This window comes from Geospiza fortis, unplaced genomic scaffold (assembly GCF_000277835.1).
Source record: "Geospiza fortis unplaced genomic scaffold, GeoFor_1.0 scaffold1105, whole genome shotgun sequence".
NCBI classification, from domain to species: domain Eukaryota; kingdom Metazoa; phylum Chordata; class Aves; order Passeriformes; family Thraupidae; genus Geospiza; species Geospiza fortis.
In genome coordinates this window covers 152,494-171,059 of record NW_005054608.1, presented here as the reverse complement: position 1 = coordinate 171,059, position 18,566 = coordinate 152,494, and the positions used below count along the sequence as shown (strand labels likewise).

Genomic DNA, 18,566 nt, shown 5'->3' with positions numbered 1-18,566 from the left:
TTCCTTCCGCCACTTCCTTCCGCCACTTCCTTCCGCCACTTCCTTCCGCCACTTCCTTCCTTCCGCCACTTCCTTCCTTCCTTCGTTTGTGCCTCCCTCCCTCCCTCCCTCCATCCCCCCTTTTCCTTTCTCTCTTCCCTTTCTTTCTTCCCTTTCTTTCTTTTCCTTCCTGCCTGCTTTTCTGTGTGCCTCCCTCCCATCTTTCTTTTCTTTAAATTACTATAGAACATGAGTAAAAAACTAAGAAACATTGCAGAGACAGCAGAGTGAGGAGGGAGAAGAACTCAAAGCAAAAAAAAAAAAAAAAAAAGAAAAAAAGAACACTTTAAATATTTCATCCAAGTTCATAACTGACTGCCCTTATTTGGCCTTATTTGGCCTTTCTACTCAATAAATGCTGAGACAAAAATGGAAGAGCTTGTCTAGATGCACACTTTACAAACATCTAAAATGTGACAGTCCTTGATCTAAAAAGTTTATAGGAGAAAACAAGTTGCATGTAAAAGAAAAAACAAAAACAAACAAAAAACCCCATAATAATCTGTTACATCCCACAGGAAAATATAATGAGTATTACCAAGCCTCACTGAGACTATAATTAAAGGCTAAACACTATTTTTGAGAATACTAGGCAAAGTTATTCAGAGCAGGCATTTGACTGGAAGACAGCAAATTTGAAGTGGTGTCAAAATTTTCCCTGTAAGTACGACTTCATTAAGACAGTAATGACTTTTTTAGAACATAGAGACATACATTTTTCACATTGCTTTATGGCGTAGAGAGATCTACATACTGTATTCTTACAAGTTTAGTTTTAGTTGTGTAATTTCTAACAGGTAAAACTGAAGAATTAAATTAGTGCATTTGCACTTGAATACAGAACACAGTTCACATACTTGACAGTAAATGAAAATAGAGTTGTTTACTCTTAAAATCTAATACGCAGTAAGAGTTCCCTGAAGAAAAGGATGAGAAAATGGGGCTTGTAAAACATGCGAATCAAAGCCAAAGTAGATATTATTGGCATTTCTACTTTTTTTTTCTGGTCCCACTTTGAAAAGTACAGTCATTCAAAAAGAGCCAGGCATAATTACTGTAACAACAACTGCATGTCCTCATTGTGCCTGATAAATTTAGAAAAAGACTGGAGGGAAAGAAGTAAGCTTTTACATTTTTAAATAATTTTTAAAACTGTCAATCTATAATCACCTGGTTTGTCTTCAATGGCAACCACTGAATTTACCTAGTAAAGGCACTTGGTAATCAGTAGATGTTCAAAATAAATACAGGGACAATAAGAAGTCTGCAATTCATTTGGAATGATAGCATTTATAGATAGGGGAAGAAAAGCATTTCTAGAACACCCACTATCATTAATTCAAATAAAATCTTAACCAACTTTTAAAAATTATGTACTTTTGATGACATCATGTTCTTCACATACTGTATTATAGTGAATAATGGATCAAGTAAATATTAATTTTAAATTCATCCTAGCCTTACAAGATAACTATAGTTGATTTACTTCTATAAGCTGTCTATAGGATACATTCTGTGCCATGTATGTAACATGGAAAAAATATAATCTTCCTCAAAAATAGTTAATGGCTTCTCAAAAATACTTTAATTTCATAACTGCTTATTCTAAATGTTTTCTTTTTTCAGTTGCATGGACACTCTTCTTTATTTGTCCTTTAGACTCACAGAGTTTTGCAGTGGTGGGCAACAAGCATGACACAGAAGAGAGCCATAATATGGATTTTCTTGCAAGAGAAAATGATGATAGTGAATATAGACAATTAAAACCTGACTTTTAGGCATGGTCAAAAGAGAGCTCTTCAGTTTGAAAACGTTTGAGAGCAAAACTGAGTAAGGATTTAAATGTTATCACATGCACAAGGTGAAGGACTGCGAAGAAGCAAAGCTGATGGCTATCAAGGAATTTTAAAGTGAAGTTTAAGGAAAGACTATTCTGCCATCATGTACCACAGAAATCAGGTCTCAAATAGAAGACTTAGATAAGATTTTAGCTTTGAATGATAAATTCATTTGTCTACCCTCCATTTTTAAACTTTGGTTGTTCTGGAACTTAAAAGAGTTGAGGATAAGTTGAATCATGATCATATTTCTCAGTTACTCAATTTTCAAGGCCATTTTCTCAGATTGTTCTAGGAATCATAAGTCATGTTTCCAGTCTCAAGGCAGCTGTCACTGAGGAATTTTGTGTGAGCCTTTCAGTCTCTTCCTCTGGCATGAGATGTTTACTTTCTGGGATGAGGAATTTTACCTGATTTCTGAGGTGACCTAAACTCCTGCATCCAGGTTTAAATTTTCAATATCCTTAGTTCACTACCTTTTACCAATTTTAAAAATTCAAATTTAAGGCAGAAAGCCCAGAGATATGTTTTCCTGATATACACTTAAAGTCAGATAAAAATGCATGGCAATAGAAAACAGGTATATGGAGACCATCCAAAAGAAATCAACCATACAGAATATAACTTAAATAAGGAACTTGAAAAAGAACCCTGAAACAAAACAAAAAAGAATAACAGATAAAAGTATGCACAAAAATCAGTTAAAGAGGTTGCTAAAACAAATTATGTTTCCACCATGGAGAAAAGATGTGAAGAATAAAAAAGCAGTAAAAAACTTACATAGAGGAATTTTTAAAAAAAATCCATGGATGAAAAACTGCAACAGGAAGATTTCAGGAATATTTACACTGTCCAGCCAATCAATAAAACCACACAATCTTACTTTCCAAGGCTTATGTCAGTTATTGAGGGCACAAAAGCTATTCTAAATAGATAAAATATATAAAATATAAATACACAAAAAACTTGGAAGTGTCCTTCAATTTTTTATTTGTGGATCTATCTAGTTGTACACTTACTGTCTCAGGATTTAGACCATATAGATTTAAAACTGTAAACATTTAGCATAATTTGTCCTTCAGACAGATAGCAAGTATTTTACGACTATGACAAAAAAAAAGGAACAGTTTGCATAAAATCAGGAATTGGATTTTGTCCACACCATTCATTCCAATACAGAAAGTACAGGAAAATAAGCATCACATATTGACAGTTTATGTAGAAATAATGTAGTATGCACATAAACTTATTAATTAAGTTTTATTTGAGATTAAATTTGGCCTTAGAAATCTACTTTCAAATGCAATTTAGGGAGCCAAAGACATTGATGAAGATTCATTTCATTTAGCTGACTCAGAAATTCACTTACTATATGTGCATCCGTATGCTTCAATGCGCATTCCAATCCTGCCATTTGGATTCCAGTCCAAAGGCACAAAACGGAGAAATCTTGCTTTAATAGAATGCTGAAGCTTATAGTAAACAACACTGTCTGCATTTGTGTTTCCAGAAAAGGCCTAGAAGAAAATTAAAAAGAAATCAGCCACATCCACATTGAATACAGAAATATATGGAAGTACCACTGATCTTTTAATTTCATATATTTTACTTTCATTTCATCTGGCAAACAGTCAAGCACAGGAATAAAATGCAAGTGTCAGTGAATTCCACAGGAACATCAAGATGATTCAATATTGATGATTCTTTTAGTTAACTCATCTGTGTATTTAGGGCTGATACCCCATGCAACAAAGTATTTAACAGCTTCTAAAATTTCAGTGAACAAACCCTGTAACCCAAACATTTCTGTCAAAAAACACATGGAATATCCTCACATTTCAGTGCATGGCTCTATCAAACACTTTAGCATAAGAAAACTGGGTGATGTCTACAAATTCCTTCTACTGAAAGGCTAAATGGATTTCATTGCAAGCCTATGTTAGAAATGCAGAGCATGCTGTTTTTAAAATGGTCTTATATTGACAGATCATGGTAATAAAAGACTTGTTTCCAACTAAAGAATCCAAATTGTAAAATGGATGTGTTTCAGTGTCCTGTTAAAAAAGAAGAATTTTTATTTCAGGTTTTTAACAAGGTGAAAGAAAAAAAGTAAACTTTTTTGCAGTATTTAACTGATAAAACTACTTTCCCATTTTCTTACATAAAAAACCCCAGAAATACATAAAAATTTAAAGAAGAAATTTAAAAAAATCTGTAACAATAAGCCATAGCATTCTAAAAACAGGAGAATATTTTCTGATTTCTCTGGGTTGTGTGGTGGTTTTTTGTCATTACCTGTTTATGGTATGTGAAGCATGAAGACTTTGTTCAGACATTTTGAATCCAAATATCTGATGGCTCTCTGAAATATTTAGATGAGCAGTATTTAAAAGATTACACCTTTCTGGCTGTATGAACAGTGCTGTTGCCATAGCTATAAGCCACAGATGTTGCAGCTGGAGAACTACATAGCAACCAACATCTTTAGGTATGCAGCTTCTCTTCCCATAAGTTTTAGAAACAAAGATGAGCTTCGCTGCATTCATTATTTATCTTTCTATACACATATCGTTGCACCTTCTCTCTCCTGTAGTAATAAAATTTCAGTAAATTCTACTCACAAAACTTTCAATGGGAAAAAAAAAAAAAAGAAATTATATAAAAAGACTCAAAACCAAACCAACCAATCAAAATGAAAACCAAAACAGTTAGTGAATTGGCTTATTTAAGCTAACCTATCAGGCTAGCAATGAGCAATGAGCAATGAACAATGAGAGTTAGTGACTTTGAATATCCATTTTTATCTTCATGCTTTGTAATTCCATTAAAACAGCACCTAAAGGTGGAAATATAACAAAAATCAGAGGAAACCTACTATTTGGAGGGTGAGACCCTTCCAGACCTCTTGTCCCTTCAAATCCTATTTGCAGTCTGTAACAAATATAACTGCCCATGAAAGTGCCAATTAGTTTGTTGACTGAACCAGAAACAGGTCCCAGAAGTTTAAGTACTGTGAGCAAATGAAGTGTTCAGTTAAGATTTAAATTTTTGCAAAATTGCTTTTGGAGAGCAGCCACCTCATAAAAATTAATTTAAGTTTTGAAAACAGACTGTATGTGGCTTGATATTTTTGCTGTAGGGTATAATTAAACTGTGTTTTTTTTTAATTCAAAATTTGGGTTTTGGCTTCAACAATAACCTAAAAATACTTCAGACTACTTCTTTAACACCATTCAGAATGGCTAATTTAGAAAACAGTATTTTTTTTCTGTAATTTTACAAGGCTTTTATGTGGGAAAACCACGTTTTACAGTGTATCAATTGTGCTGAGTATTAAATGGGTCTTTATTTCTTGTTTTAAACAGTCTAAATATTAAAATAAGTATTTTGATATTTTTTTAGTCCAAGATCGCTTCAAAAAAAGAGAGGACAAAATCAGACTGATTTTTCTGTAGGTTACAGTATTAAAGGTGTACCTGAAACCTATGAAAGTATCCTGTAAGCTTTTTAGAGGAGAATTATATTCAACCTTTCAGACAGTCCTGTCTTTACAGCAGAACACAATTACTGTTTCATGGTCCAATCCAGCAATCTTTAAAACACAGAATTTATGACCATATAATGAGCTTCTTTCATTCTACCCCTCTTCTTTAGACTGTTCAGACCACTTCACTCTTCTGCCTAACCATGTATAGGGAACGTGCCATTACTTTAGATTATCCTCACAACCTACATAGATATCTAATGGTTAAAAAAATGTCATGTGGCTCTCTATTAATAGGAATAACACACCTAATAATTGCATCTAATAAGCACTGTTTGCATAAATATTAATAGGGTCATACATGTAACCCAATATAAGTGTTTGTTGACTCTTACTGATGTATATACATCAACTACATATTATACCGCTTCCGAATAGCTTGAAAACACACCATGTTCCTTAAAGAATGCAGTTTTCGAAACACTGAAATACTATATTGCAGTTTAGCTGTAAACAGTAACAGAGCCACTTAGCAGCAGAGATATCTAGATAGATAACACTCCACAACATATTTTATTGAATAAAGTAAAAGTATTCTGGGCTGTACCGAAGCCTGAACTGAGAGCCTGAACTGCTCTCAGACTCGGAGTTTAACTGTCCTACTCAATTTCTAACGCAGTGACTTCTTTATCTCAAGCTACTTTAACCCTGCTTTGAAGACAGAATTATGCAGTTCATTATGGTGTCAGAAATCACAGATGCACTCTGGATTGGTAGATCTAAGTCCTGTCCGTATGAGGGCGTTGGCAAGCTCAGAATGATTGTGAAGGTAAGCTTGCATCAAGACAAGGTAAAAAAGGTCCTTGGTTTCTCTGTCCATTCTCTATGTAGAAAGCACATGTGGGTGTCGACCAGGGATAATATAGGCATCCTGTCCAAAACTTTCCCACCAATCAAAAATTCTCCCAGAAATCAAACTGTATAGGACCCACAATTCAGATAATCTAGAGCACATGACCCTTATTTACAAATATAACTTTACTGTATAATATACTAAATAGACACTGTAAAAAATAATATTAATAATATGCACAATGCTTTTACATATGTTGTGTACCCATTGCAGTAAATCTATTTATTACAAATATTATTTTAAAAAATGTACATCTATAAATAAATATAGGTATACTTGGCTGCAAAGCCCCATGTAGTGATTAATAACAAGTACTGGAACAGGACCAAACCTGAATAACTTTGTTGGAAGAGAAATTGTGGTACTAGTGTACCTCAGATGGGTCTAACTTGATGCATCGTGTGGTTTATAAATTCTAGTACCAACCACAGAAAAAATCAGCATGAAGTAACTTGGAACTGTTTGTATAAACTATTGCATTAAAAAAAGTTGCAGGATTAAGTAATCTCTCCCATTTTCTCCCAATACGTCTAAATTATATCCAAGTTTATATTACAGTTTAAATTATTTATATCTCAGTAAAAAAAAGGAATACCTATTCCAGATAACCTATTACACAGTACAAGTACACATCAACTGACAGGTTTTCTGAACTAGAATCCAAACACTCGGACTCATCCTTCTCATCCTATTACCACTGTGGTGAGTTATTGTTAGTCTATTGAAGTTGCTCCCCAAAGCCAACAACTATGAACTTTTCAGTTAAAGTGAAAAATCTGAAAGTCCTTCACTCTGACCAGAGAACACTGTACTAGACAACTGCCTCCTTTCTTAGATATCTGCACTGCAATTATAGGGCTAGGAAAAAATGATCACAAATGTTAAATTAACAGATTTTTTAAGACTTCATTGGTTATAAATGATATATGCAAAAGCTGGCTGATATGTTTCATATAAAATAATAACAGTGATATTATACTGAGAAGCCTTGAGAGTATAAGTTATTCACTGTACCTTTCACTAGATCTTTAATTGTTTGAAGTTACAGTTGAAATATAGTAGTGCTACTTTAAATTGATCAAAACACACAGCAGTTACACATACTCATAAATCTGAGTGTTCATAATGCATTTTGTAAAGAAAGGACAGCACATATTAATGACAACCTGATTAATATAGACCAGACAGACAGAAAAAAAAACTTAGCAGAAAACCATCATAAATTGTTGTTCCAGTCAATGCTCCCTGCTTGTACCACCTAAATCCCCATTCCTGTTCTTACAGCTTTCCATCACTGTCACTCAGAGACAGGATAGTGGGGTAAATTATATCAATACCTTTTCAGTCTATCTCTTTCTCTTATTTCTTTACATAGGTGAGTGTTTTACTCATTGTCATGGTTCCTTTTTTTTTTGGTCTTTCACTATGTGAGTGGAATATTAGCAAACTTTACGTAAGTTCCAGAATAGCTCCAGAATTAAGAGATGAAGAGAGGATGAGACCACACTTATCAGTTAATTTTTCAAAGGTGACACCTGATATTTCTAAATGGACTCCAGATATTACTTCTGCCCTTCTGTTTTGTTTGGTTTTTTTCGGGGGGAGGGGTTCCTTTTTTGTTGTTGTCATTGTGGATTTTTTTCTTTTTAAGAAGACAAGTGGAACAATTTGCTTTCATATTAATATAAAAGAGGGAGAGTTCAATATCTAAAATTAAGCTAATGGAAAAAGATTGTGGGGTTTTTTTTCTTACAATAGTAGCAGTTGCATATAACATTGCAGAGGTCCACAAAATGTATGAATCTAAGGCCCTGGAACAGCTACTGTTAGTCAGAAGAGTTTTATCAACAGCTAGCCATGCTCATTTTGAAATGGGCTTAATAAACTCTGTTCTCTTCCTCTTTCTTGATTCCTTTCATGTTCAATATAGCTGAAATGAAAAGGTACTTAATTTTCTAAATGACATGGTATGGGGACTAATAAATAAAATAAAAATAAAAATAAAAAAAATATTTTTAAGCCACCAGCCAGAATAGGTGTTTTGAATTCTTCCATCTACCTTATTTCCTTTCATCATTCAGATGTAGTAAAAAATTTTATGTGAAGTAACTTGTCACCATCAGAGGGAGCTCTTGTATTGACGCAACTAGGCACAACAGTCTCCCTTTAAAAATTGTCATAACAATTCTTCCTTATAAAATCCCAATATAGAGTATGAATCTACTATGTTTCATTTATTAATACGTAATTACATGGACCTCAGAGATATTCCTGAAAATTGGAAATATGAATGTATTTCATAAAAGTATTACTGGAATTTTATACAATCTTTAACGACCCTTGAAGATTAGCTAACTCTTTATTTGAAATCAATATAGATATGCTTTTTATAATATGGATTTGTAGTCAATGAATTTAGATTCTGATCTTCCAGAGGTAGCTGTGATTATCTCAAAAGGTAGCAACTGAAGAAGTTTTGGTAGTTTTATTTTCACTTTTTTCCCCCTTGTTTTTTAATAAATCCATTTGAAAAAACCTGTAAAATATCAATACATTGAATTTTGAATGTGGGCTAAAGGGCAACTGTCCTTTCTACTTTCAAATCAATTTGAAGCTTAATCTCTACTCTTCTTGGTAAACAAATGTTTTTACTAGTGGTCTTTAATCTGGAGTACAAAATTAAATTTATACACTTAGAAATAATTAACTCCATAAGTGTTATGAAATATTTTTAAAGGGCAACAATATATTTAACCTGTTTATTCCACATATTTGCTTGTTAAAATTTGAAAATAAAAAAAATTGTGCAGGTGGTACAGTTCTCATTGTATGAAATTTATGTAGCAATCACAATTCACTATTGTACTTCTGTAATACATAACATAACCCAGAGACTACCAGAAAGGTAATCCAGGTAATTTATAACTAAAATACCTTTAGTGCAACAGCTGTGTATGAAATCCCACTGTCAAAACAGTACGTGGGAATTCTGTTTGGTCAAAGCAATATAGAAAAGAAATCCCAAACAAACATTTTATTAATATTATATTATAAATTTTCTTTACGTAATATTTCACACCTCGCTTTGAAATGAAATTATCAGAAAGAAAGGACAGAAACCTTATTAAGTATGTAACATAGAAATGGCACAGCAAATACTCTTATGTTCTGAGGATCATAAACAATAAAATAGTTCAATAATAAGCTTTCCTACTAAATTATTTCTGTGGCTTTTCATATATGATGTCTCATGACTTCTACCTTTAAAGAAATTTCTGTAAATGAATTCTTTTTCAACTCATCTTTATGGATTTAGACTAGTGTATAACATCAAGCTAACATGACAATCTGTTTCTTAGGTTGCTGCAACATTAGAAAAATATCTCACCCATTTCACCAAAAACTTTAGTGGCAAAATTTCACTTTTCATATAGGCCTTGCCATTCTGATAATTAGAAAACCTTTCAAAAGCAACCAACTTCCATATTTTTAGCTTTACTCTGAAAAAAGATACTATGAAATGAAAAGCTAAAAAACTCACTCAGATTAAATGTTTTGGATATGATGTGAACAATAAGGCTGTAAGAACATTCTGTATACTAATTCTAATTCTGTGCAAAAGTGTTCAGCAAATGTATATTAAGGTTGCATTCAGAAGTTACAAGGAACTAGTAAAAATATGTGGGAAGTATTTTCTGTTAAGAACATTTAGAATACAAAAGTAGAGCTTCAGTTTTTCAGAAACATCAGCATTCATGCTGGAGCCTACTGCTCTAGTAGGCATCTGATGCCTCAGAAATGTAATGTAGAGAGCAAAGTCTGCACTGTAAACATACTACTAGATCGCTTAGGAATATTTACTAGAGTGCTCTCTTTGAGACCAGGGGATGTGTCTTAAAAGCCACACTGAATACAATAAAATCAACTTCCTCGTTATTTTTCATATGGAGAATTTGTTTCTGACACAGACTTCAGGTATTTGGATAACCTAAGCAACAAACTAACTGTAGTTCATTCTTTCTGGGACTGCTGAGCATTTAAATAGAAATTAATGACTAGAAAATACCAGTGAACAGCAAATTTGACAAGCAATGAGAGAACACATGATGGGCAGCCAACAGAATGGACACAACTTCAACCTTCAGTGAATGGGTACCTTTGTGGGAGGGAAAGAACTGACTGATATGGTGGTGCCCATCAGCTACCAGAAAGGGCAAGCAGAGAGTGGCATGGGTGCCTCCACAGAAGAAAGGAATAAAGAAAGACTTTGCAGAAACAAGATTAAGTTAATCTTCAAATAGAGATTGGAGAAGGCAATTTTAGGTGACAAAGTCTCTTTCCAGGTACAAATTTCAGCAACTCCATGGCTCACAGGGAAAATGTGGCATATGGTTTGCAGCCTGAAGACACATCAGTGATGTCACCAGCTTTCTTCCACCAGATAGGTCTACCTGGTGGAAAGTAAAAGGAAAGCACCTGTACCAATACAGTACTAACAGTAATTCTGATACATCACTCTCTATGTGAAACCTAAAATGATTGGGGTCCTTTACTCTTATCCCATCTCCTCCATAGCATATTTTACTTCATCTTCTCATTTCACTAAGGTAAAAGGGCAGAGGAAAAAAATCCAAAAATGTATCAGGAACTGACAATGTTTTGACTTCAGCTGTCGCAACTCCTGTATCCCAAGTTTAAAAACACAAACCCAAGTTACGCTACTATTGATTTATCTTGAAGATAGGCAGAGTCCTCAATGCTTACTTCAGAGTCCCTAGTGTTACTGCATATATCACTGAGATCTAGCTCCATGCTAAGACTGTTATAGCATGAGAGAAATTCATAACCCAGAAATAAGAACCCAAAAGTACATATCTTAATGATGCAACAGGGTGAACACAGCACTAAATTTCAAATTTTAAATGTCTTTTAGGGTTTTTCAACTCTATAGTCAGAAATTGGATTTTACATAGCATAAATTGGAATAAATTCCACTTAGTGCACATGACATCATGAACCATAACTCTGATTCTTGAGAGGAGACGATGACTTCATGACTGAATATATGGGAATAATGCCGGTTATTTGCGATGCTAATCTCTTTAGTTTATGTAAACAGAGCAAACATTTAGTCGTATCTCTATGTGTACAACTATCACTATGGCTTAAAGCTAAAATACAGACCAAAGAAAATGGGTTGAAGCTCACACAGATTATTCAGTCCACACTCCAAGATATCAACCAAGACATCACCGCAAGACAATCAACCGTTTCCTTACAATAACTAACTGCTTTCTGGATAAAGTGGCATTGAATATGCATAAGAAAATTGTTTCTTTATATTAAAAAGAATTCATCTTCAATAAAAGAATCAAGAAATTTTGGTTTTCATTTGGTATTCCTAGAAGAAGGCTCTCATACCAGCAACAAGCTTGTGAGACAAAAATGAAGCCACACAACTCTCATGAAGTAAGAGTGTTGCCAGTTTCTAATATCATAATTTCCAGAATACTGAATTCATGTCTAACACTTATGAAATGCTTGAAGGATGAGAGACAGTGAAAGTCATTTGTGCATGGCACTGGAAATTATGATAAAATGACTACAGGTACATGGGTGGTCATTTCTCTCAAACTAAATTATTCCATGCTCAAGAGCAGTCTGGAAATTAATTTTTATTCAATTAGCTTTGATACTCCAAAGAGACCATGTAGGAATAGCTTTTCTAAGAGAAAAAATAACTGCCCAGAGTGGAATGAAGATGGTCCAAAGTCTATTCTCTAAACCAACATAATGGATGGATAGCCCATCATGGCTTTCTGTACAGTAGGAAAAGAAAATAACTAAATACTAGGATTTTTTTTTTAATGTAGACATTGCTTGTGGAACTTGAAGCTCCATAAAATGTTATTTTCTTTTACAAGAATTTTGAATACAAGAATGCTAGTTCTTTGACTAAATGTTTGTGGCATGGGATGTAATTTCAAACAAACTTTTAGATGACTTTTAATGTATAGAAACTTACAGTAACCTGTAGGAAGGAGTGTGATAGATTAATGTTTACTGCTTTAGTTTTTTTGTAATATTTCAACCTAAAGGATCTTGCTTACATTGCAACATCTTTAACTGCCTTTGGTGCACACTGATGCTGTAGAATGCTTATAAATCAAGCTATTTCAAGCGGATATTTTTAGTTTGTAAGTCATCACTACCTACTTGGTGCATCTGGAAAAAGGCAAAGTGCAAGGCAGAAGAAAATGGAGAATTATACTCTTACACCTTGAGAAAACAATGCATCTGAACAGATGAACTGATTCTGAAAGGCTTTTGAAAAACATTCAAACTGAGATCTAACTGAGAACCCGAAGGAATGCAAAGGTATATCCAAATTTGAACTCTAGCAGTGGGTTGGTCTATAATTTTTTACTTTTTAATTTAATCTCCTGTAGGATTTCTTAGGGAAAAAAACAAATTATCATGTGACTCTTGTAAGAAACACTAAAATGTGTCTCAATGCTATTCTCCCTGTTGAATTAAGGACAGGTAAATTTGCAGAGATGCATATTAGCAAAATTATTCTTACTCCACTTTACAAATACAGATTGCATCAGACAAAAGTAATTCTACTGAGGACTGTTTTCTCCTTCATTTGCAAGCAACATTTAAATGCACACAGCTCACAATTCATTATTAAGGATTTCAGGTATTTTATATATAAAAAGCAAAAAGAAATAATAAGAGTTGATATCTCATCAGAGGGGCACTCCACTGAAGCCAGTTTAAAAAACATTTTGTCACCACATTGGAGAACAGCTTATTCCTTCCCTTTGATAAGTGTTTTCAGTATGTGTGTGCTACAGTAGAAACTCCATTCTATTTCTTAAGGAAGGCCAAAATCTGGAAACAAATAAATTAAGATAAAGATCAAGCACGAAGTTGCCTGATCACAATTCAATGAGAGTGATTTCCTTGGAGAACCCAGAAAGCAAAGGCTAAAAACAAATTTCTAGATAGCAATACAATATAATTAACTAAGCAATTACAGAGTAATTCACCAATGTCTTTTACAACTAGTAGAGGCAGATGAATATTTGGGGAAAGGAAGGTGGTGAAACACTTCATCAATTCATGTGGTCCCTCCATCTGATACTGAGTGATCCACTCAAAGAAGTAGGAAGTGCCCACAGAAGTCAACACACTCATTCTCAAAACCGTTCTCAAGTTTCTAATTCTTGAGATCTAATTTGTTTTAAAAGCTGGCAAGTTTGTACTTCATGACAGCTACACAAGTTTTGGGTTTTTTTAACCTAGGTTAAAAGCTATGAATTAAATCACTCTGTCATATAATCTGTACCTTGTAACAGCCACCTTCTCTTTTAAACAAGGAATTGTTTGCTCCCAAAAACCTTTGTCGTCATTGAATAAATCAATTATAAGGCTAATTATAAAAGAAGACTGCTTCTGTTAGGCAAATTATCACCTTTGCATCAGAAGTAATGTCAAAATGACACAGGAAAAGGACATGACAATTCAATATGGTATAATATGTAAATATTTTTAGAAGTGTCAGAAAATGGAAGTCATTCTTCAACTGCCTAACAATATTTCAAATTATCTTCATATAACACAGACTGAGTAAAAGATTTCTAATACTATCAAAAAGAAAATGTCATTCCCATTATATTTGAAATATTGATAAATGTCACACTTTATCTTATTTTTTCAAACCACAAAGTAAGCAGCTTTGTATGTATTTATAAAGAGGATGACCCTGCTTGTAAATGTATTTAGAATACAAAAAATTATTCACAAACATTTGAAATAAATACACATTTTAAAAACCCAACAACAAGAAACACACAATGCAATCATGGATTATCACAAATATTAATTTGTGATGCATTTCGCTTCATACATAATCTCTTCATGTAATTCTTAAAAAAAAAGTTATCATTATTTTAATACTTATGCAACTTTAAGCTACTTATGATAGATTAAAACACGGGTTTCCTTAAGATATGTTGACTATTACTAATTTTTTTTATTCTATAATATTATTAACTGAAATTCAAAACTAAAAAAAAATTTTAAAAAACCCAACCAAAACCATCCCTTCAGACTTCTCAGACTCTGCTTTCAGTACATATGCTCAGTTAGTTTCTTATTAATTCTGTGTGAAATTTGATCTGTCATATTACCTCTATGTGAAGTCTGTCCTAAGGGGACTCTTGAGGACAGCAGTCACTAGGAATGCACAAAACTTCACCTCTGTCATACTTAAAAAGGCACATGGTCATACTGACTGCCAGTGTGCCTGGTCTTTACTTGTTAGCAGGTTAATAACAAGATTTAAATTACCATCTCTCATACAAAGATGGCAATTCCAGAAGTTGGTAGTCTGTGTAGTGATCAGCTATTTACATACACGGGACTGCAGACCAAGAGTCATACTTATCTTGGCAAAGAGGTAGAATACATTGAAAATAAATTGAGGAGAAAATGATTCTGCCACAGATAATAAATTCTAGGACCATAATTAGGATCTGGAATGATTGAAGCTGATAAATGAATACGAAACACAAACTTACAGGCGTTATTCTGCAGTTTTTTGCTCTTTACAGTTGAAGACTATGAAAGCTGATTTTGTAACAATAACCATCTATGACTTTCTGTGTTGTATTTTTTATGTTGTTGGCATGACTGGATATTTTGACAGTGATAAATAATAAAAAAAGACCATCTCTTTCAGACTGAATTTACAAATTTACCTGTATTCTAATAGAGAAAAAGAAAAATCCAACAGAGAAGTAATTAACCATGATCCCCACTTGTATACCTGGCTTTCCCTCCTGTAACCCTACAAGACAAAAATAATTATTCATCCATCATGTTAGATGGATAAATCAAGTCTTTCTATTTGACATTTGCTTCTAAAGTCTGAGGTGGCTCCAACTGCTTTTAGCTGCTAAAGACCAAGATGGAAAATTCTGCAACAGGGGTCTGTCCTGATCTACACCTATTTGTGCAACACAGCAGAGACTCAGGAGTACCAAAAAAAAGGCAAAAATATTGTCACAAATGAAAGTATACAGCTGTTAATCATTGAAAATATCCATTGACTTGTAAAGGACGTAGTAACTGACTCTAGCCTAGTTCCCTCTTATCACTCAGTTCAAAATGCTGAATGCTTGACTCTATGTTTGGGGTTGAAATCCCCACTTACACCTACTATGCAGAAGATTCAGAACATCTTTAATCAATAATTATTAAAAAAATATAAAATTCAATCTTACTAAATTTTGTAATAATCTTTTGTGACTTTAGTAGCTTAACTCCTTGCAAAACAGAAGTAAGCTGCTGCTGTGTTGTCTACTATATGTTTACTTTAGAAATACAAAACTGAAGAAAGGCTTTTCTAGCAAGGTTTCTTCTAGGAATAGACTCTTCTTTATCAAGCAAAGAACAATTCTCTTTACAGACACAGAGGACAAGGCTACTACCTAACTTTTAAATCTTCCTTTTCTTCCAGGCTCTTTTTTTGTCCAGGACCTCCTAAAAAGTCTCTTGGCAGCTTATATCCTTGCTGCTTTCTGCACCTTACCAGATTGAGGACAAACTGGCAGAAATTGTATGTCTCATCAAATTCTGTTCTAGGACTATTCCATGGTTTTGCAGCATAGTTTTTATCATGCTCACAAAGGAGTAAATCACCTCTCCCAGCTTGTTCTGAGGTCTTTGACAGATATCACTGACTGCAATAAAAAGAGGACTATCAATTTCTATTTTGTCCCAGTCATAACCTTCTAATCACTAAACTAAACCTACAATCAGCATTATAAATCTAAACATTACCTTGAACACAGAGATTTCTGTAGTTTTCTCTAATTGTGGCCCAAGAAAGAGATATCCAGCTCCAGCTCAGCAAAACTAAATTAACAGATAAACTCATCAGAGCTGTGCAAGCAGCGTAACAGATCTCAAGGCTTTGAGCTGCTCATGCAGAGATCCTAGCTGGGTACCCTAAATCATATGAATACATCTTCAGCTAGGATGGCAGTCAGTGTCCCACACTGGGAGGACACTGCAGTTGTACAACCAGATGCCCTCTCCTGGCCACATCAGGGTGCTTTCATGGCGTGCTACTCTTTGCAACCCTTGCAATACATCCACTCTCATGCTGCCAGAGATTTGCTCCCTGTCACATGAGCTTTGTCATCATGCTGCTCTCATCTTCACCTTGGTAAGAAGGCTTGAGTATGGGGTCTACAAGCTACACACATGCCCAGACAAAAAACATGTCCTACACAAGTAAATTGTACTTCCAACATGACCTTCAAGTCCTACTATTACTTCTATTATTGAAAATACAGGGAAGTTTAGGAAAATATATGGGCTGTTATAAATGGAATTTCAATCCATGCCACCAAAAATCTGCTAGAATTGACTCCCTGCTTCAGAAAATCCTAAAATAGGATGGTATTAGAGAGATTCCTTCCATGCTAAAACTAACCTACCCAGGATGATCAAAACCAAATCTGAAAACAAATTATAGTCTTCAACTATGACAGAAAACATGGTAAGTGTAAGACTTTTTCAATGGTACATTCAACATGGAGTGTGAAAAAGCAGAAAAAACAACAGAAAAAAACCTACTTGCTAAATTCAGAATATTTATTACTCTAATATATGTCTAAGAAAACACTTTCGCTCAGCTAAAATACTGCTTCATAATTCCACTGACATCACCTAAACTGACTGAAATTTTAACAAAGCAAAGATCTGATCTCATGTGAAAAAAAGACTAAGACAGCATTTTAAAATAACTTCATTGAGGAGAGTATTTTCAATTAAAATAATAAAGTTTAATTTTTTTATTAGAGAAATTAGAAAAATCGAAAGAAAAACATGTCAGATGAAAGAACAAAGTATGTGGAAAATCTGCCGTAACAAACCAATAATGCAAGTTAGAATAATTGCAGTGCGCTTTATTTAGACTGAGGAACGCATGCATGATGAATCAACCACTCAAGCCCTCCTTAAGTAAAATCTGTTTGTCAGAAAATTAGTTATGGATACTTAATCCAATTAAGAACTTAGCTCTTTCTTACTGTTTCGCTTCATCAAACTAGAATTTGGCAGTCTTAATTATTTCCCATCTTCCCATTTTCAGAAAGTTAGTTTGTGCTTTTGGAGTTTTGTTTTTCTGTTGTGTTTTTGTTCTTTTTTTCTCCTCTGGGGTTTTTTATAAGTCTGTTTATTTCTTATTTTAAAAGTCAGTTTACTAACTACATGTATTTTTATTATTTTTGAAAGGCAAGAAATCATGTTCTATAAACAAACTAAAAATAATTCATTTTTTAGCAATTAATACACTGCAAGAGCATTCGTGGTTTGTATTTTTATTTATTTCTTAAGAATTTATTTTAAATAAGCTACCTTAGACTGCAAAAGAATGGAAACTAAGGGAAAGTCAAACTTAAAAATATTCATGTTTCATAATATTCCTGGCAAATTTAAATATATTTAAAATCATCAAATTAGCTTAGCCTTCAGTAAGGAGAGGTATGATTGTTTTTCTTCTTTTGTACATTAAATATCTTTTTATATGAATTTGAGGGCTTGATTGAACTATTCTTAGGAAAAAATTTTATCACATTAATGGATTCAACTTTTTATCATTAAGAGATAAATTTATTATTAAATCAAAGTACAACAGTGTTTTTCATTAATAAATTTCTCCTAGCTTCAACAACAAATATTATTTTTGCCATGCAATTTATTTATATTATGTACACTGTATTCACATATACCTTTTTATATTTTTCTGCCCCTGAGACCACGCAAATTTTGCAGTCTTGCAGGAGCTACCACTAAAGAGTTCAGATTTTTCCTGCTGGCATTCATGACAATATCTTTCAAACTTTAAACTTCTCCTGTCTACATTGCCAGAGGCAAGGTACTTCTTGTTCCTAAGGCTCACCACCACAAATAAAATTGGAGTGGAGTGGTTGCAGTTGTTCAAAAGATTAGATCCTGCACTAAAATAATTCTGACAGAGGATTTTTTTTTCAAGTTTTTGGTTTTAATGTTAGCTCTTTGTTATATGGAAGCTAGTAACAGCACGGAGTATCTGGATCTAACAAAAATACACTTCTTTCTTTTAAAGACTATGATCTTCTGGTCTTACTAAATAAAAACTGGTACAGGTTCTTTACTACTCCAGACTAATTTCTACTCTATGTTAGATATTTTCTATGTAGGATTTTTTGGCTTGAATAACATTTGTTTTCTG

General features: G+C 33.5%; 1 protein-coding gene across 1 annotated transcript in view; it reads right to left on the bottom strand.

Moving 5' to 3' along the window:
• Positions 1 to 18,566, bottom strand: part of LOC102041026 (contactin-associated protein-like 4) — a 205,932-nt gene that overhangs the window by 74,798 nt on the left and 112,568 nt on the right. Inside the window, 1 exon segment of the mRNA XM_031064606.1 lies at positions 3,247 to 3,394. Coding sequence (XP_030920466.1) covers positions 3,247 to 3,394 — 148 coding nt within the window.